The 22,250-nt window shown below is 45.0% G+C and overlaps 1 protein-coding gene across 1 annotated transcript in view; it reads left to right on the forward strand.

Annotated features, from left to right (window-relative positions):
* Positions 1 to 22,250, forward strand: part of LOC143934791 (uncharacterized) — a 154,112-nt gene that overhangs the window by 95,378 nt on the left and 36,484 nt on the right. The window contains 4 exon segments of the mRNA XM_077458417.1: positions 13,225 to 13,343; positions 14,149 to 14,277; positions 14,359 to 14,521; positions 16,807 to 16,945. Of these exon segments, the coding sequence (XP_077314543.1) occupies positions 13,225 to 13,343; positions 14,149 to 14,277; positions 14,359 to 14,521; positions 16,807 to 16,945 (550 nt within the window).

A 22,250-nucleotide genomic window follows, 5' to 3' on the forward strand; every position in this document is an offset into this window, starting at 1 on the left:
CTATCTCGGAGATCTACAGACAATTCCTTGGACTTCATAACTTGGTTTGTGCTCTGACATGCACTGTTAACTGTGGGACCTTATAACAGGTGTGTGCCTTTCCGAATCTTGCCCAATCAACAGAATTTACCACAGGTGGACTCCAGTCAAGTTGTAGAAACATCTCAAGGATAATCAGTGGAAACAGGATGCACCTGAGCTAAATTTTGAGTGTCATGGCAAAGGCTGTGATTTATTTTTTTCATTTTTAATTAAATTTGCAAAGATTTCAAACAAACTTCTTTCACGTTGTCATTATGGGGTATTGTTTGTAGAATTTTTAGCAAAATAATGAATTTAATCCATTTTGGAATAAGGCTGTAACAAAATATGGGAAAAGTTAAGTGCTGGGAATAGTGATGGACGAACTTCCGACGGGACGTTTCGCGAAAGCGAAATGCGAACGGACCCAAACGTTCGCGAAACCGAACGTTCGCCGCGGGCCCCATTGACTTCAATGGGAGGCGAACTTTGCAAACCTTCATGTCGAATTTGCGGCCACGTGGTAATTATTAGGGGGTAAAACGTAGTCCCACCATCTGGACAATGACATAATACATGTATGAGGTGAATTTGGGATCGATAACTACAAGCATTTTTATTTTATTTGGGAAATTGTTCTAACAATTCAGGACTATGGAGCTAATGAAGGCAATGGAGGAGAGGGAAGGTCAGGGACCAGGGTAGGCAAAGAAGAGGGTGCAGGAGATGATCACCAGCAGCGTGACATACCGGAATGACACATGCACCGTGATAGAGGCATCTGACAGCAGCACCGTAATACAGAGCACTGACAGCAGCACCGTGACATACAGCGCTGACAGCAGCACCGTGACATACAGCGCTGACAGCAGCACCGTGACATACAGCGCTGACAGCAGCACCGTGACATACAGCGCTGACAGCAGCACCGTGACATACAGCGCTGACAGCAGCACCGTGACATACAGCGCTGACAGCAGCACCGTGACATACAGCGCTGACAGCAGCACCGTGACATACAGCGCTGACAGCAGCACCGTGACATACAGCGCTGACAGCAGCACCGTGACATACAGCACTGACAGCAGCACCGTAAGCAGCCCCAGGAGGAAGTCAGCACAGCACAGGGATGGTGTGATCCCCTCATAATAAGAACCCCCAGGAGGAAGTCAGCACAGCACAGGGATAGTGTGATCCCTTCATAATAAGAACCCCCAGGAGGAAGTCAGCACAGCACAGGGATATCATAAGCAGCCCCAGTAGAAATATGACACCGCTCAACCTCTTCAAAGAGGAGGGTAGGGGCATATAGTACGGTGTGCTTTTTTGGGTCAAGGAAGTGAGCCAAATGAATTAAGAAGGTCTGTGTGCTTGATTAAAAAAATAGTTTATAGACATATACATGGTCTACTGGTCACATGTGTTGAATTCCTCCGAGATCCATGCCTCATTCATTTTTAGAAATGTGAGGTAGTTAACACTGTGGTGAGCTAGGCGAGTACGCTTATCGGTCACAATCCCCCCTGCTGCGCTGAACGTCCTTTCGGACAGGACACTGGATGAGGGGCAAGCCAACAGTTCGATTGCAAATTGGGCAAGCTCTGGCCAGAGGTCAAGCCTGCCCACCCAGTAGTCTAGGGGTTCATCACTCCTCAGAGCGTCCACATCGGCCGTTAACCCAATGTAGTCGGACACCTGACGGTCTAGGCGTTCCCTGATGCTGGATCCGGATGACACCTGTCGATGGGTCGGCTGAAAGAATGACCTCATATCCGAAGTCACCAACACATCTTCAAACCGGCCTCTTCTTGCAGGCGCTGTTGGATTGGTACCCGCAAATCCTTCTCTGGGAGTGGGAATTGCTCCTCTGCCAGCGCACGCAAAAGCAGAATGCAGCATTTCTCGAAGCAAGGCCTGGAAGTGCTGCATTCTGACAGCCCTCTGCGACGGCGGTAACATTTCCGCCATTTTGTGTTTGTACCGGGGGTCTAAGTACGTTGCCACCCAGTACTGGTCCTTGACCCTCATGCTTTTTATACGGGGGTCCCTATTAAAACACTGGAGCATGAAGGCCCCCATTTGCACTAAAGTGGAAGCGGTGTGGTGGCCTGGCTCCTGCTCATCATCCAGGATAATGTCGTCCTCTTCATTCTCCTCTCCCCATCCTCGCACAACAGGGATCCCAGAAAGGTTTAAAGCATGCTCTTCTTGCTCCTGCTCATCCGCCCCGGCACCATCCTCCTCTGACTCCTCATCAGACTCCTGTTGTTGACTTGTCTCAGATAGAGTAGCCCCCCCTGGGAATTCATCCAGCATTGCGACTTCCTCATCTTCCCGCTCCTGCTCCTCCACAGCCTGATCAATGACACGACGCAATGCACGCTCCAGAAAGAAGGCATAAGGTACCATGTCACTGATGGCGCCATGGCTGCGACTGACCAGTTTGGTGATCTCCTCAAATGGCCGCAGAAGTCTGCATGTGTCGCGCATGAGCAGCCACTGGCGCGGTGAAAAAAAACCCAGCTCCCCAGAACCGTTTCTTTCGCAGAGTTCATACAGGTAGACGTTAACTGCACGTTTCTGCTGGAGCAGCCTATCAAGCATATAGAAGGTTGAGTTCCATCGCGTCGGGCAATCGCAAATAAGACGTCTGACCGGCAGATGGTGTCGCCGCTGAATGTCAGCAAGGCGAGCCATGGCCGTGTAAGATCTTCTGAAATGGGCCGAGATTTTCCTTGCCTGCCGCAAGATGTCCTGGACCCCAGGGTATTTGACAAGGAATCGCTGCACGACCAAGTTTAAGACGTGTGCCATGCACGGCACGTGCGTGATTTTGCCCTGTTTCAATGCGCTAAGCAGATTGGCACCGTTGTCACACACCACTTTACCAACTGTCAAATTGAGCGGTGTTAGCCACTCATCTGCCTGTGAACGCAAAGCTGAAAGGAGTGCCGGGCCAGTGTGGCTCTTTGCTTCCAGGCACAACAGACGCAGCACGGCATGGCAACGTCTCACCTGGCATGTGGAATAGGTTCTGGGGAGCTTGGGCGGTGCAGTGGAAGAGACGCTAGCAGTGGAAAAGGAGGAGGCAGCTGAGGAGGAGAGGGAGGAGGATGGAGTAGGAGGAGGAGAAGAAGAGTCAGGCCTGCATGCAATCCGTGGCGGTAAAACCAAATCTACACGGGTGCCACGGGTTACATGCTTGACGGCCGTCAGAAGGTTCACCCAGTGGGCAGTAAAACTGATATACCTTCCCTGCCCGTGTTTGCTAGACCACGTGTCTGTGGTCAGATGTATCTTGGCACCGACACTGTGTGCCAGAGATACATTCACTTGCCGCTGAACATGGCCATATAGCTCTGGGATGCCCTTCTCTGAGAAATACTTCCTTCCTGGGACCTTCCATTGTGGTGTTCCAATGGCCACAAATTTGCGAAAGGCCTCCGAGTCCACCAGTTTATATGGCAGTAGTTGGCGGGCTATGAGTTCTGACAAGCCAGCCGCCAACCGTTGGGCAAGAGGGTTATCCGGCGTCATCATTTTTTTACGCTCAAACATTAGGCCCACGGAAGCCTGCCTTTTTGCAGAAAAATGTGAGCTTGGCGTGATGGAAGGTGGAGTGGAGGACAATTGTGAGGAGAGAGGAGAAGGAGAAGTAGAAGACGAGGCTGGACGGTGAGAGCCTGCAGTGTGGCTTTGTGTGTTCCGTTGCTCCCACTGGGCTCGGTGATGGCTGCTCATGTGCCTTCTTAAGGCGGTCGTCCCTAGGTGAGTATTGGGCTTACCGCGACTAACGCGTTGACTGCAAAGATTGCAGATGGCAACGCTATTGTCAGCAGCGGACACGTTAAAAAAAGCCCACACTGCGGAGCCATGTGCCGGTGTCCTGGGAGCGCCAGATGTGACCGTACATGGTCGATGACTCGCTCCTGATACATTTGCAGTCTGCTTTGTCCCTGCTGTGCAATGTAAGTCATTGCTGCTTCTCCTCCCTATCTGCTGGTCCATATCTCCCTCTGAACTCCCCTCCTCTTCCTCTCTTGTGGGCACCCACGTGACATCACTAGACACGTCATCATCAACGTCACCTTCCCCACCGCTATAAGTAGAGATCTCGGAGTAGGCAGCAACACCGGGGACCAACCTCCTCCTTGGGCTGATCTGGGTACTGGCGTCAGACTGCTGAGTAGCGCTTGTTGCTACCTCCTCTTCCTGATCCAATACCAAGAGTGGCTGCGCATCAGAAATGTCCTCTTGATATGGATCGGAAAATAATTCCAGTGACTCAAGCGGAAGGTATGTGGTGGTGGTGGTGGTGGTCGTGTTGTTGGTGGTAGTGTCTTTGGGGGTGCACATAGCAGAGAGTGAAGAAGAGGGTGCAGATCGAGAGGATGAGGAGGGTGCAGAAGAGTAAGGCTGAGCGAGCCACTCAACCAAGTCTGGTGCATCCTTTAAAGTAATTGAACGCACCTTCTGCAACTTCCCACTTTGGCTCAAGCCTGTTGCTCCTGCCCTACCCCTACCACCCCTGCGGAAGGGCCTGCCTCTTCCTCTGCCTGTCATTTTTTAAATGACCCTGTGACAAAACTCTTAGTCCCTATACCGATGAAGGACTGCTGCAGTATAGGGCAGCGGTCAGCAGTGGTGCACGTCAACCCTATCTATTGTGGACCGATAGCGGTCCTTACAGAACAGCAGACTGTACCGCACTCAAGCCTATGTACCGTAGCACCCTATACCAAGTTACCAGTCCTTATAAGAACTTTTGTGGACCAAGCAGGTTGTGTATTAGTGTTTAGCAGACTGTACGTCAGTCCCTATACCGCTGAAGGACTGCTGCAGTATAGGGCAGCGGTCAGCAGTGGTGCACGTCAACCCTATCTATTGTGGACCGATAGCGGTCCTTACAGAACAGCAGACTGTACCGCACTCAAGCCTATGTACCGTAGCACCCTATACCAAGTTACCAGTCCTTATAAGAACTTTTGTGGAACAAGCAGGTTGTGTGTTAGTGATTAGCAGACTGTACGTCAGTCCCTATACCGCTGAAGGACTGCTGCAGTATAGGTGAGCGGTCAGCAGTGGTGCACGTCAACCCTATCTATTGTGGACCTATAGCGGTCCTTACAGAACAGCAGACTGTACCGCACTCAAGCCTATGTACCGTAGCACCCTATACCAAGTTACCAGTCCTTATAAGAACTTTTGTGGACCAAGCAGGTTGTGTATTAGTGTTTAGCAGACTGTACGTCAGTCCCTATACCGCTGAAGGACTGCTGCAGTATAGGGCAGCGGTCAGCAGTGGTGCACGTCAACCCTATCTATTGTGGACCGATAGCGGTCCTTACAGAACAGCAGACTGTACCGCACTCAAGCCTATGTACCGTAGCACCCTATACCAAGTTACCAGTCCTTATAAGAACTTTTGTGGACCAAGCAGGTTGTGTATTAGTGTTTAGCAGACTGTACGTCAGTCCCTATACCGCTGAAGGACTGCTGCAGTATAGGGCAGCGGTCAGCAGTGGTGCACGTCAACCCTATCTATTGTGGACCGATAGCGGTCCTTACAGAACAGCAGACTGTACCGCACTCAAGCCTATGTACCGTAGCACCCTATACCAAGTTACCAGTCCTTATAAGAACTTTTGTGGACCAAGCAGGTTGTGTATTAGTGTTTAGCAGACTGTACGTCAGTCCCTATACCGCTGAAGGACTGCTGCAGTATAGGGCAGCGGTCAGCAGTGGTGCACGTCAACCCTATCTATTGTGGACCGATAGCGGTCCTTACAGAACAGCAGACTGTACCGCACTCAAGCCTATGTACCGTAGCACCCTATACCAAGTTACCAGTCCTTATAAGAACTTTTGTGGAACAAGCAGGTTGTGTGTTAGTGATTAGCAGACTGTACGTCAGTCCCTATACCGCTGAAGGACTGCTGCAGTATAGGTGAGCGGTCAGCAGTGGTGCACGTCAACCCTATCTATTGTGGACCTATAGCGGTCCTTACAGAACAGCAGACTGTACCGCACTCAAGCCTATGTACCGTAGCACCCTATACCAAGTTACCAGTCCTTATAAGAACTTTTGTGGACCAAGCAGGTTGTGTATTAGTGTTTAGCAGACTGTACGTCAGTCCCTATACCGCTGAAGGACTGCTGCAGTATAGGGCAGCGGTCAGCAGTGGTGCACGTCAACCCTATCTATTGTGGACCGATAGCGGTCCTTACAGAACAGCAGACTGTACCGCACTCAAGCCTATGTACCGTAGCACCCTATACCAAGTTACCAGTCCTTATAAGAACTTTTGTGGACCAAGCAGGTTGTGTATTAGTGTTTAGCAGACTGTACGTCAGTCCCTATACCGCTGAAGGACTGCTGCAGTATAGGTGAGCGGTCAGCAGTGGTGCACGTCAACCCTATCTATTGTGGACCGATAGCGGTCCTTACAGAACAGCAGACTGTACCGCACTCAAGCCTATGTACCGTAGCACCCTATACCAAGTTACCAGTCCTTATAAGAACTTTTGTGGACCAAGCAGGTTGTGTATTAGTGTTTAGCAGACTGTACGTCAGTCCCTATACCGCTGAAGGACTGCTGCAGTATAGGGCAGCGGTCAGCAGTGGTGCACGTCAACCCTATCTATTGTGGACCGATAGCGGTCCTTACAGAACAGCAGACTGTACCGCACTCAAGCCTATGTACCGTAGCACCCTATACCAAGTTACCAGTCCTTATAAGAACTTTTGTGGAACAAGCAGGTTGTGTGTTAGTGATTAGCAGACTGTACGTCAGTCCCTATACCGCTGAAGGACTGCTGCAGTATAGGTGAGCGGTCAGCAGTGGTGCACGTCAACCCTATCTATTGTGGACCTATAGCGGTCCTTACAGAACAGCAGACTGTACCGCACTCAAGCCTATGTACCGTAGCACCCTATACCAAGTTACCAGTCCTTATAAGAACTTTTGTGGACCAAGCAGGTTGTGTATTAGTGTTTAGCAGACTGTACGTCAGTCCCTATACCGCTGAAGGACTGCTGCAGTATAGGGCAGCGGTCAGCAGTGGTGCACGTCAACCCTATCTATTGTGGACCGATAGCGGTCCTTACAGAACAGCAGACTGTACCGCACTCAAGCCTATGTACCGTAGCACCCTATACCAAGTTACCAGTCCTTATAAGAACTTTTGTGGACCAAGCAGGTTGTGTATTAGTGTTTAGCAGACTGTACGTCAGTCCCTATACCGCTGAAGGACTGCTGCAGTATAGGGCAGCGGTCAGCAGTGGTGCACGTCAACCCTATCTATTGTGGACCGATAGCGGTCCTTACAGAACAGCAGACTGTACCGCACTCAAGCCTATGTACCGTAGCACCCTATACCAAGTTACCAGTCCTTATAAGAACTTTTGTGGAACAAGTGAGTTGTGAATGTTTAGCAGACTGCAGCAGAAGGGCAGCAGTCAAGTATAATATCCTTTCTATATTTGGAAGAAAGAATATTATACATGTACAAGCCTATTACTGTACCACTGATACCAGTCCTGAAAAGAACCTTTGTGGAACTAATAATAACAGCAAGTCTTTAAAATTACCCTCACTGCCTGACAACACTGCTTCCTTCCTGTCCCTATACAAATTGGCAAAAAAAGAGAACGATTAGTGGTTACTGGAACAGCTCTTTTGTGGACCTTGATAGTAACAGCTAATGATGATGATGATGATGATGATGATGAAAGACTAATCTGGCTGTCCCTGTAGCATACACCGTCCTTTCCCTTTCTCTAAACTAACAAAAGACACTCAGGCTGCTGCAAGAATCAGCAGCACAGCAAACCTATCAACACCTAACACCTATACCAGTCCTGAAAAGAACTTTTGTGTACCAAATAGCTAGTGGTTTATCTCTCCCTACTCCACACAGGAACCTGTCCCTATCGTAACAGAAGAAAGAATGTAAAATGGCCACCGGATCGGGTGTATTTATAGGTTAGGGGGAATGTCCAAGTGTCCATGTGCTGTCATGTCTCAATTGGCTGTCCTGTATCACATGATAAACGTGTCACCAAAGGTTAAAGTTCTTGTATACATTAAACACGTAAGTCCGCCGCGGCGAACGACGGAAAAAGGCGTTCGAACGTGCGGACCGCGAATGTCGGAAATTCGCCGCGAAACGACCGCCGGGCGAAACGTTCGTCCATCACTAGCTGGGAACACTTTCAGTTCTATACAAAATAATGAGCACCACCAGCTTGAAATCAGGATAGCATACAGGTACAGATAGATAGAAATAAGTCCTTTTATTGTAGCTTTTAAGCTATATTTTTTTAACAGGTTCCCAAGTGGTTTATGTGTTAAATGAAGCCCCATGTGCACTGGTCATAGGCACGTCTGTCTTCCACTTGTCTTCCTTCCAGGTTCGCTCTCTGCCACCTGAATGGCGAAATCGCAATGAGATCACTCCTGCACATGTGCACAGGAGTCATATCATCACGGCCCAGAGTAGTGCCGTAAATACATGCTGAGCTGCACATATGTGGCTCATGTACATTACAGCTGACAGGCAGAGGGGAAGCATTTACAGCAGAACAGACTAATAGGGTCTCTTCTATCATAAAAAAAAAAACGTACCTATCTCACAAAATTAGAGTTTAATACCACTTTAACCCCTTCACGCAAATATAAGTTTTTGGCTTAACCACTTAATAACCGCCCTATAGCCAAATGACGGCTACAGGGCGGTTTCTTAACTCTGGGAGGCCGTCATATGACGTCCTCCCAGAATTCCGCTCTCACGCGCCCCCTGGGGCGCGCACTCGAGAGCATGCGTGACCGCCGGGTCCTGTGCATCACGGATCACGGTAAACGGCCGCTCATAGCGGCCGTTTACCACGTGATCGCTCCGTCAAATGATAACATGACGCCGGTTCCTCCCTCCCCCTCTCTGTACCGATCGGAACAGCGGAGGGGGAAGAGATCGGTGTCAGCAGCGATGTGGGCTGCATCTGCAGTGCCCACATCGCTGCTCACCGAAAATTAACCCCTGAATTCCATGCAAATACTCTGCAATACCCTGCCATTACTCTGCATTACTCTGCAATACCCTGAAATACTCTGCAATACCCTGCATTACTCTGCAATACCCTGCAATACTCTGCAATACCCTACAATACCCTGCAATACCCTGCAATACTCTGCATTACTCTGCAATACTCTGCAATACTCTGCATTACTCTGCAATACTCTGCAATACTCTGCATTACTCTGCAATACTCTGCAATACTCTGCAATACTCTGCATTACTCTGCAATACCCTGCAATACCCTGCAACACTCTGCAACACTCTGCAATACCCTGCAACGCTCTGCAACACCCGCCAATACCCTGCAACACTCTGCAATGCTCTGCAACACCCACCAATACCCTGCAACACTCTGCAATGCTCTGCAACACCCGCCAATACCGTGCAACACTCTGCAATGCTCTGCAACACCCTCCAATATCCTGCAATGCTCTGCAACGCCATACTCTGAGATACCCAGCCATACTCTGAGATACCCAGCCATAGTCGGTGATACCCTGCAATACCCAGCCATAGACACCCCCCCTCCCGCCGCCCTCCGGTGCTTCTAGCGACTCGCCAATACGATCAAATCCAGAATCTTTTTTTTTTTGCAGGCTTCCCAGCTTAGAGATGAGATGCAGGGTCTTATTGACCCCATATCTCACTGTAAAGAGGACCTGTCATGCCATATTCCTATTACAAGGGATGTTTACATTCCTTGTAATAGGAATAAAAGTGATCAAAAAATTTATTTTTGGGGAAAAAAATGTCAAACTAAAATAAATAAAGTAAAATGAACAATAAAATATATATTTTTTTTTAAAGCGCCCCTGTCCCCATGTGCTCGCATGCAGAAGCGAACGCATACGTAAGTCCCGCCCACATATGAAAACGGTGTTCAAACCACACATGTGAGGTATCGCTGCAAACGTTAGAGCGAGAGCAATAATTCTAGCCCTAGACCTCCTCTGTAACTCAAAACATATAACCAGTAAAAAAAAAATTAAATCGTCGCCTATGGGGATTTTTAAGTAGCGACGTTTGGCGCCATTCCACGAGCCTGTGCAATTTTGAAGAGTTACATGTTAGGTATCGATTTACTCGGTGTAACTTCATCTTTCACATTATGGAAAAATTGGGCTAACTTTACTGTGTTTTTTTTTTTTTTTTTTAAGCACAAAACTGTTTTTTTTCCCAAAAAAAAGCATTCGAAAAATTGTTGCGCAAATACCGTGCAAGATAAAAAGTTGCAACGACCACCATTGTATTCTCCAGGGTGTTTGCTAAAAAAAACATATATAATGTTTTGGGATTCTATGTCATTTTATAGCAAATAAATGATGATTTTTACATGTAGGAGAGAAATGTCAGAATTGTCCTGGGTGCTCCAGAATGCCTGATGGCGCTCCCTGTATGTTGGGCCTCTGTATGTGGCCACACTGTGTAAAAGTCTCACACATGTGGTATCACCGTACTCGGGAGTAATAGCAGAATGTGTTTTGGGGTGTAATTTGTGGTATGCATATGCTGTGTGAGAAATGAACTGATAATATGACAATTTTGTGAAAAAAAATTAAAAAAAGTAAAAAAAATCTTGATTTTGCAAAGAATTGTGGGAAAAAATGACAACTTCAAAAAACTCATCATACCTCTTACTAAATACCTTGGAATGTCTTCTTTCCAAAAAGGGGTCATTTGGGGGGTATTTATACTTTTCTGGCATGTTAGGGTCTCAAGAATTGAAATAGGCCGTCAGTACTTCAGGTGTGATCAATTTTCAGATATTGGCACCATAGCTTGTGGACTCTATAACTTTCACAAAGACCAAATAATATCCACCAATTTGTACTTATTTTTACCAAAGATATGTAGTGGTATAAATTTTGGCCAAAATTTATGAAGAAAAAATTACTAATCTGCAAAATTTTATAACAGAAACGAAGAAAAATTCATTTTTTACAGAATTTTCTGTCTTTTTTCTTTTATAGCACAAAAAATAAAAAACCCAGCGGTGATTAAATACCACCAAAAGAAAGCTCTATTTGTGTGAAAAAAAGGACAAAAATTTAGGTCCAGTATTGCATGACTGAGTAATTGTCATTCAAAATGTGAGAGCACCGAAAGCTGAAAATTGGTCTGGTTATTAAGGGTGTTTAAGTGCCCAGTGGTCAAGTGGTTAAAGGTGTTATTCCTGGGTGATGAGTCAGTGTTTAGCTTTTTAGTGATATTAACCGATGCGGCTAAGAAGCCACTCAACTGTTATCCTAAGAAGCGGGAGGGGACACTCCCCCCCCCCCTGTCGCCTTCCATGGCCCACCCTGGCTCTACTGTCCCACCAGGAGGCCTGAGCGGCCAGCCGACACATCCGCTGGCTGGCCAAAGACCCGGATGAAGCCGGAATCGGCTTTGATCCGATCTAGTAACCCGGATGTTACTAGATCGGATCACTGGATGTTGGTGTTTTGAATATTTTTAAGTGCAAACTTTTAAACCCGAAATCCCTCCATAAAGAGTACCTAAATAAATAAAAATGATCACATTTTTTTTTTTTAAAGATGGTAGTGTAAAATAAATAAATAAATAATCATTTAAAAAATTTAACAGTGTTCAAACCACACATGTGAGGTAGCACCGTGATCGTCAGAGCATGAGCAATCATTATAGGATCACAGGATCTCCTCTGTAACTCTAAACTGGTAACCTGTAGAAAATTTTAAAGCGTCGCCTATGGAGATTTTTAAGTACTGAAGTTTGGCGCCATCCCACAAGTGTGCGCAACTTCAAAGCATGACACGTTAGTTATCTACTTACTTGGTGTAACATCCTCTTTCACATTATACAAAAAAATTGGGATAACTTTACTGTTTTTCTTTTTATTATTTTTTTATTTCTGAAGGTGTATTTTTCAGAAAATTTGCATTTGAAAGACCGTTGCGCAAATACCGTGTGACATAAACAATTTGCAGCAATTGTTATTTTATTCTATAGGGTATCTGCTAATATATATATATATATATATATATATATATATATATATATATATAATGTTTGGGAGTTCTAAGTAATTTTCTAGCAAAAAATACGGATTTTAACTTTAGAAATAGGCTTAGGCATGAAAGGGTTAATCTCTGTGGGCCCCACAGACTTCTGATTGTAAATAATTTTTGTGGCCTTACCATCTATAATTTTTGCTACAAATCAGAACTACTACTAAAACGATGAAAGCTTTAGTAAAGCAGACCTGGCAAAATTTTAAAACAATAAAAATAACGAGTCTCATATTTGGAATGCATCATGTAAGGTGTAATACAACATCAAATCTCAGTTGCTTGGTCAGCATGGAAACAGGGACAACACAGCTGGTGACCAGGAGATATTCTGCAACTTTCCAGTTATGTGGCATGGAACATATAGGAAGCCCATTTTTTCTTTCTGGCCACATGTGAGCATAAAATACAGTGTTCTAATTCTTTTTTTTATTTTTTTATTTATGAATTATTTCAGGTTAGTTTAGTTTGTTTAGTTAAAGTCCCCTTTAACTAAACCCATGCACAGTTGATTCCTTTTTGTTTCTATATGGTACAATAATTTGAAATGCCAGCAGCAGTTAGACCCAAAAACATTAGGGAAAATTACATATTTATTTTAGGTATACCACAGATCAGCTGATGTCCATACAAATGCTGGAGCATAAATTCTGTAGCAAACCACCCTTGTTAATAAATTTAATGTATATTCACTATAGCCTGTGCACGTGTGTTTGTGCATATTGTGGGCATATAATTAATTCTATACATTTTAAAGTATGTGTTGTACCAATGTGTGATCATACACGCATACCCATTAGTATATCAGGCCCTCTGGCTTCATTTTTGGATTGTCTGACCCAGATTATGTTTTCAGATTAGGAAAGTCAGAGAAGGACATAAATACTTATCAACATACTTTTTCTGCGTTACTGACTCAAAGTCATTGACCAAGGAAAGTCAGCATGGCAGCCAGACAGCTATCATTTTCTAAAAGAAGTCAGATTTTACAGCCCCAACATTTCTCCCAAGGCAGGTTTCTTATAAAAAAGACTATAGTTCCACTTTATAACATTGACCTCAGCTGAACCCTTTTTATGGTGTTTTGGTCTGTTAGATGATCCAGTGTACCTGCACAATGAAGCTGAACGTCGAGAGTATGTCCTTAGTGAAGATGGCATTATCTATCTGGGCACAGAGAGTCATGTTCAGCCCCATCCTTGGCACTTTGGTCAGGTAGGTGTGTCAACACAGCATACCGTCATGCTCAGCCCTCATCTTGGCACTTTGGTCAGGTAGGTGTGTTAATACACAATGCCAACTTTTTTATATGTTTATATCTACCTGGAAATAATCAGCAAATAAAAAAATGATGGTTTCATGTTTAAGTCTTACCAGGGTAGGACATGGCTTGGGGCCATTTGCCCCCTGGGCCAGTACAAATATAACTTTTTAGGCTGGTGGCTCTAAGTAGAGATTCAGACATCAGTGAGAGTGGGATCAGAGTCAGTAACACATGATGGGTACTATATAGCCACCTGCCCCTCTTTCAGATGTACACTCACATTATAGGGCAGAAGGAAGTCTCAGAGCATTAGAGAGGTTATGTAAAGGAATGCCAAGGGCCACAAAGGAATGTGATGCTGGAAGATCTTAAATACTTGTGTTACAGTAAACCATGTCCATTAGTAACACTGCTGTCCACCAGTAGTTGTGACACCATGGCATCCTTTGAGTAGTACATTTTCTTTATCTGGCAAATAACTACCATGAAAAGGCCACCTGAGTCTTATGACTCTTCTCAGTAGACCTTGCTCTTGGTTCCATTACGTAATTTCCACAACTATACAAACATGGAGGGAAAATGCAAAAAAAAAAACTGCGCTTTGTTATTGGTGGTGTCCCATTTCCTCTTTTTCCCAAGGCTCAGGCCCACAGTTGTCTTCTTGTTCATTTAGCCTTAGATGATAAATGTATTTTTGCTTTTTAAATTTTCCTATGTGCTGATGCTGAGCTGAGTCTGGAGAATTTCATTTTACAGTTTGAGGAGGACGTACCAGAAATATGCATTAGGTTCTTGGACACAAACCCACGCTATCAAGAAACACCAGAAATGCACTACATCAAGAGAAATGATCCGGTCTACATCTGCCAGATAATAGGAGACATGGTAAGAAAATGAAAAATATTGATTCTTGGTAAAAAAATAAAATAAAATTGTATCATCTCTATATGCTAATTTTGTGTGCAGATTGGCCTTAGGGATGATGAAGACAGAGTTGCCTTTATGTGTGAGAATGGAAGACCGTCCTATAAATGGATTAGCAGCATCCCAGTGCTGCGCCAGTGGTTCCAAGAGGGGAGTCGGACAGTATACGGACATCACTGGGTGTTTACAGCAGTACTGTGTACAGGTATTACCAGGGTTGTATTTACCGTAAATATCATGCTATTCCAGGACTAGCTGAATGTGAGAAAAAAGAAGCATTGTGTTAGCTCTAAATCGGTTTTAGTTGGGGATTTTGTGTGGTTGATCGGCCAATCCCAAAGCATCAGTCCTGTCATGTGTTTTTTTTTTTGACTTTGGTGTATTTGGCTTTTGCTACCAGCAATAAATGGATCAGTGGGGGAGCAAAAGGAAGAGGAGTATATGCAGAAGGAAGGCCATATTTAATGTGACAAAGCAATTTAGGTTCAAGCTGTTCATAAAACACATTCCAACAACCTCTCAATATGCTGTTGCACCACTTAATTGAAAATAATATATAAATACGGTGTAACGGTGCTTGACCACTAGACCAATCACCAAGGTGAAAAGTACAGTAACTTTATATCTTACGCAACTTTACCTTACTTTCTGTCTCCTACTATGGTTCTGTCACCCTCTCTCTGATCTTCCACAGAACATTTCTCAGTGTCTTCCTCACAAGGTCCATAAACTACACTCCAAGCCCCCCCCTGGTATCTGTCTCTCTTAGTGGTTGCATGACCTCCACAACAACAGCTCTAATAGAAAGACAAACACTTATTCTTGGGTGGTACAAAACGCATATTTAAAGCGGGAGTCCGCCGTTTTTTGTTTTTTTTTTAAAGCCAGCAGCTACAAATACTGCAGCTGCTGACTTTTAAAATAATGACACTTACCCGCCCAGCGCACCCATGATGTCGGCACCGGAAGCCGATCTCTCAATCGTCTCTCGGGTGCTGCCGCCGGCATCTTGGGTATGGGAATCAGGAAGTGGAGCCTTTCGGCTTCATTTCCCGGTTCCCTACTGCGCATGCGCAAGTCGCGCTGCGCAATAAGGATGGTCCCCGCTGTTTCTTCTGGGATCCGTGTGTTTCCCAGCAGGCAGCGGGGGACCTTCGGAAAGGGGCGTAGATTCTGCGGAAAGGGGCGTACCTGCACCCCCTCCCCCCTGAAAGGTGCCAATTGTGGCGCCGGAGGGGGGGAGGGTTCCAATGAGCGGAAGGTCCACTTTAGGGTGGACCTCCGCTTTAACTGCTTGCCAACCGCCACATGTACATATACGTTGACATAATGGCACAGACAGGCAAATGGGCGTACAGGTACATCCCTCTAAATTTGCCGCCGTGCCATCGCGTGCGTGCCGCCTGGGGCGTGTACCTGCCACGAGCTCCGTGAGTGTGATTGCGGGTCCTGTGCACTCGATGTCCATGGGAATACCCACGATCGTCTCACGGAGAGGAGGAACGGGGAAATACTGATGGAAACAAGCATTTCCCCATTCTGCCTAGTGACACTGTCATTGATCACCACTCCCTGTAATCAGGAGCAGTGATCAGTGTGGTGTCAGACATAGCCCCCCCCACCGTTAGAATCACTCCTTAGGACACACTTAACCCCTAGTGGTTAACCCCTTCACTGCCAGTCACATTTACACAGTAATCAATGCATTTTTAATCACACTGATCATTGTATAAATGTGAATGGTCCCAAAATAGCGCCAAAAGTGTCCGATGTGTCCGCCATAGTGTCGCAGTCACAATAAAAATTGGCAATCGCCACCATTACTAGTAAAAAAAAATATATTAATAAAAATGCCATAAAACTATCCCCTATTTTGTAGACGCTATAACTTTTTCACAAACCAATCAATAAACGCTTATTGCAATTTTTTTTATACGAAAATATGTAGAAGAATACATATCGGCCTAAACTGAGGAAAAAAAAATTGTATATATTTTTTGGGGATAATTCTTATAGCAAAATGTAAAAAATAATGAGTTTTTTTCAAAATTGGGCCTTTTTTATTTGTTTATAGCGTAAAAAATAAAAATACGTATTTTTCCTCTCTCTCTGGTTTGTCATGTGCAATGGGCCTCTTGTCTATGTATTTTCCTTAGTACTCCCTGTTTGGAACCTTCTACTCAGCATCCACTTACCACCTGGCATGGTCGTCTCATTAAAGTGAACTTGATGCTTTGCCCTGTATTTGGCAAAGTATGTTTTCACATTACATATCCATTTACTGTATTTTTCGCTCCAAATAACACACTCCCCCCCCCCAAAAAAAAAATGGTGGGAAATGCCTGTAAGTCTTATGGAGCGATTACTGACCAGCACCATTTAAAAAAGCTGATAAACATTATTATTTTTATTATTATTATTATTACTACATAATTTCCAATATTTTTCCTGATTTTGAACATTAAACATGAATCTTGCACTTTTCTGCAGTATTGCGCTGCCTGGGGATACCAAGTCGGATTGTTACAAATTACAACTCAGCTTGTAACACAGAAGAGAGTCTTCAGAAGGCTTTGTATTACAATGAGAATGGGGCACGGATTCACAGGTCCAGGAATGACAGTATATGGTAAGGACTCAAAAGTTCTTAAACTTTGGAAAAGTATGACAATGTGAAATTGAATCATCACTCCCTTCTTAACAACAATCATTTATTTATCTGAGTTATATAGCACCATCCCATTCTGCAGTGTTTTATGGAGTATATACAGTACATCTGTTAACACCAGTCACCAAGTTAAAGATGCAAACAATCTAATGTCCACATGACAATCATACGCGTTAGGGAACTGACAAGTTATACATAAGTAGAAGGGTTTAATGAATTATATAGCGGAAGAAAATACATGTGAGCCAAACTCCAAGTAGATTTTTAATTAAGATAAATTACAACTAACATAGATATATTGCTATGTATGCTTTAGAACAATTGCTGACTCAACAATTTACACAACAATATTAAACTCCGAACCTCTCAATACAAAAGTTATAAGTTTCTCTAAGCTAGGTACAGTAAGTTTTACCAGCTTACAGCCAGTGGCGTCTCTAGGGGGTGGCTTTTGGGTTATAGCCCAGCCCCAAATCTGGGCCCATAGCTCCAAGTATGTAGGGGTCCCCAAGGGGAGGGGAGGCTCTCTGGGGACCCTGATGTAAGTGGGGGGCTCTTTGGGGACCCTGATGCAAGGGGGGCTCTCTGGGGACCTAGGTTTTAAGGGGGAGGCTATCTGGGACCCCGATTTAAGGGGGTTCTCTGGGGACCCTAATGTAAGGGGGGGCTCTCTGGGAACCCTGATGTAAGTGGGGGGGCTCTCTGGGGACCCTGATGCAAGGGGGAGGCTCTCTGGGGACCCTGATGTAAGGAGGAGGCTATCTGGGGACCCTGATGTAAGGGGGGGCTTTCTGGGGACCCTGATGTGAGGCAGGGCTCTCTGGGGATATATATACACACACACACATATATTACTGTATATACATGTGTATACCCGCCCAAGCATATGACTTTCTTTACTACGCTGCTATGGGCTCTAGCTCCAGATCTTTTGTAGACCTGGCAATGCCCCTGCTTACAGCTATATGCCTCACACTACAATCTTATAGATTTTAAGCTTTAACGAGCAGGGCCCTGATTCCTCCTGTATTGAATTGTATTGTAACTGTACTGTCTGCCCTCAGGTTGTAAAGTGCTGTGCAAACTGTTGGTGCTGTATAAATCCTGTATAATAATAATAATAATAATATCTACTAAAGGTCTTTAAAGCGGGAGTAAACCCGCTGACGTTTTTTTATTTTTTTTTCTGACCTGCAAGGGAAAAGTCATAATAAGCTAGTATGCACCGCATACTAGCTCATAATGAAATACTTACCTTAGAACGAGACCCTGACATCTCGCCCGATCCACGCTGAGGGAGCTGACATGTTCCCTCGGCGTGTCTTCCGGGTATCGCGGCTCCGGCGCTGTGAGTAGCCGGAGCCACAATGCCAGACTTTCAGCCAAGAATCCCCTGTGCACATGTGCTGCTGCAGTCAGCGGCGCATTGTGAGGTGAATATCTCCTAAACCATACAGGTTTAGGAGATTTTTTTTTACCTACAGGTAAGCCTTATTATAGGCTTACCTGTAGGTAAAAGTTATAAAAAAGACTATACAACCGCTTTAATGAATAAAAAAGTATTTTAAGGGTAACTCCACATTCATGGTAAAAAATAGCATATAAAAAAATAATAATATTGCATATACAATTGTGACACAAGTCATATTGTAAATGAATATTATGAACCAATTGCCGACCAGCCGCCACAGTTTGACTGCAGCAGAATGGCACGGCTGGGTGAAACGACGTTATGTAACGTATCTTCGCCCAGTGGCCACTAAGGGAGCGCACACCCCCGGAGCCGATGCGAGTGCCCGGCGGTCGTTCGTAACACACCAAGAACCGGGATCTGTGTGTGTAAAAACACAGATCACAGTTCTCTGAGGGGAGAAGAGACAGATCATGTGTTCATACAAAATATGGACAGCGATCTCTCATCTCCGCTAGACAGTCCCATCCCCCCTTCGGTTAGAACACACATTAGCGAACACAGATAACCCCTTGATCGCCTACTAGTGTTAACCCTTCATTGCCAGTGACATTTTTACAGTAATCAGTGCATTTTAATATCACTGATCGCTGTATAAATGCCAATGGTCCCAAAAATGTGTCAAAAGTGTTCAATGTGTCCGCCATAATGTCACAGTCCTGATAAAAATCGCAGATCGCCACCATTACTAGTAAAAAAAAAAGAAGAAGAATGCTATAATTATATCCCCTATTTTGTAGACACTATAACTTTTGCGTAAACCAATCAATAAACGCTTATTGCGATTTTTTTTTTACCAAAAATATGTAGAAGAATACGTATCGACCTAAACTCAGAAAAAATGTGCTTTTTAAAAAAAAAAAATGGGGATATTTATTATAGCAAAAAGTACAAAATATTGTGTATTTTTTATTTATGGCGCAAAAAAAAAAATCTCAGAGATGATCAAATACCACCAAAAGAAAGCTCTATTTGTGGGAAAAAAAAGGACGTCAATTTTGTTTGGGTACAGCATCGCACGACCGTGCAATTGTCAGTTAGAGAGATGCAGTGCCGAGTTGCAAAAAATGGCCTGGTCATTCAGCAGCAAAATATTCCGGGGCTGAATCGGTTAAAAAAGACCTTTCCTTTTCAATCTGTAGCCGCTGTCATTTTCTGTAAATGCAATGCAGTATGGCTACCTGGAGGTTTTCTGTACACAGAATGTGTACAGAACATCCCCCAGAAACATAATTTCCTGCTAGCATGATTGACTCACTGATTTTCCCAGAAGTCTACACTAAGATACAAGTCAGATTTTGGCATCCCCTGCAACAAAAATATTTTTGATAAGATACTCCCAATAGGAAATCATGTCTAAAGGGATGCAGATCCTGCAATTTTCCTCATTAGAGCTCTATAGCTGCAACAGCTGCTTGATAAATATTAAGCCAATCCCATTAGACTAAATCAGCACAGAGGCACAGACGAACAATCAGTGATTTTTGTCAGCATAATAAAAGGTAGGAATCTGCAACAAAGTTTGTTAATACCTTACAATGTACATAGATCACCCAGAGGGGAATGTTTTTCTCAATGTAGCACCCTCTAGTGTGCTAGAAGGATTGTGCATGTTTTTGTGAGAGTAGTTCAATTTCCGGGCTTGGCTGGCAGAGCCTGGGTGTGTTTTGATCTGGGATGGGAATGACTCAGAGTAGAGATGGGTGAATCACAGGCAGCATCACCAAGACCTCTCACTTCTTTCCAGAATGTTCTGGTGTTTTCTGGTGTCAGAAACCATGAATCAGACCGAGACAGAAGTACAGTTAATCACACTTGTTTAATAATAATAAAAAGGTAAACAGAGTAAGCGTAGTCAATACATAGCCAGAGTTCAGTAACCAGATTGGGTAGTCAGCCAATGCCAATGTCAGAGAGCTAGAGATCAACGTAGTAGTACAGCAAGCAGGATCAGGAGCCAGAAGGGATCTCAACGAGCAAGTGTTCAAAAAAAGTCTCTGAGATGTGACCAAAGGCGAAGGCAGTGATGAAGTGAGCTGGATGGCTTTAAGTAGGCAGGACTGACGAGCAGATCAACAACAACAACTGAATCAGCTTAGCGGCAGCTGGAGGTGGAGCTGCCTGGGGTGTTCTGAGGAGCCCTGACCAATTCCCAATCTGGATTGACAGGGGGTAGGCCTCCTTAAATACTCAGGGTCAGCCCAGCTGGGGAAGAGTTGTTCAGCTGGAAGCTGGAGATGGAATGTTAGGCTGTCTGGGTCTTTGAGGGAGAGGGGGTGATCTTGGGCCTGGCTCTTGGGTGAGGACAGGACCCTTCTCAAGACACACAAAGGTGTCCTGGACAGATGGCAGGGGAGCAAGGGAGGACAGCGGAAGAGCACTGCCAGGCAAAGTCTCCAGGAGAGGAACAACAGGTCATAGCCATGAGGGCTGGTGAGTGACACACAGTCGGGAGAGGACTAGGGAGGCATGCCTGAGTAGACTGGGAGATTGCAGTCTAGGATGGGTGCAGAATCAGTGGAGTGGACTGTGGTGGCACAGGCAGCTGCAGCCAGGAGGGCTGACAGGGCCTGAAGAGGTGGTACTGGGAGCAGTAGCCAGATGGACAGCTAGCACTGGGACTATGTACAATTTTGCTACACTAAAGGGGCCCCCGGACCCTGCCTGCAAAGGGCATTTACCCTAGGCCTGGCTGAGCCAGTGTCAGACGTACAAATCAGTGCTAGCTGGTCTGGGAAGTGCAAGTAAGTGATGTGCTGGAGGTGTTGAGGAGAGATAGTCTGCAAGCAAGTGACGTGCTGGAGTTGAAGATTGGAGTTGTATATATCGGAGGTGTATATAGTCGGTCCTATATATATTTTTCTTCAATCAGTTTGGGCATCTCATGAGTATCCCATCCCCATCCAAGTTTATTTTCCTCAATAAAAATACAAACAAAGTTCAAGGACTGGTTTTCTCCCTGAGGGTGAATGATAACTGTTTGCCTGGCTGGGCAGGTTGGCAGACGGACCACAACGCTCAGCAGCCCTCAAGAGGGTACCGCTACATTAACAAAAGTGGAGTTATGCTTTAATGAACTCCTCAAAGTATATAGTCTTTAGAACTTTGCTGTTCATCCAGGAGGCACAGAGCACTTATGCCACGTACACAAGACCAGACTTTCCTTCAGAATAAACTCTGACGGTCTTTCTGACAGAGTTTCCAACGGAGTTCCGACCGAACGGACTTGCCTACACACGATCACACCAAAGTCTGTCAGTTTCTAATGTGATGACGTACAACGGGACTAGAAAAGAAAGTTTAGTAGCCAATAGCTGCCCTTGCGTCGTATTTGGTTCGTCGGACTAGCATACAGACGAACGGTTTTCCCGATTGGAATTGATTCCGTCTGGAAAATTTAAAACATGTTCTATTTCTAGGTCCGTCAGACTTTTTGAAAAAAAAAAAAGTTCGCTGAAGCCCACACATGATCGGAATATCCAATGAAATTATTCTGTCTGACCTTTTCTGCTGGAAAGTCCGGTCGTGTGTACGCGGCATTAGTCTTACATGGGTCAATGTCTAACGGAGGGTTAGGTCCCTTTTATGCTTTCCACACCCCTTTTCCAGAAAATGTCTCCCCCTGCTTAATTGTTGGGTTCATTTTTAGGGTGAAAGCCACGTTTCCCCTGAATAGGCAGCTCTATGCATGGGCCTAGTAATTCAGTTGACTCCATAGCTCAGGAGGTAAAGGCACCTCATTATGGGACATTAAAGGATGCCTCTGTGGTAGTGAACAATTTATTTCAAACACAT

This window comes from Lithobates pipiens, unplaced genomic scaffold (assembly GCF_037356315.1).
Source record: "Lithobates pipiens isolate NorthernLeopardFrog02 unplaced genomic scaffold, aLitPip1_a1.2 Scaffold_28, whole genome shotgun sequence".
NCBI lineage: Eukaryota > Metazoa > Chordata > Amphibia > Anura > Ranidae > Lithobates > Lithobates pipiens.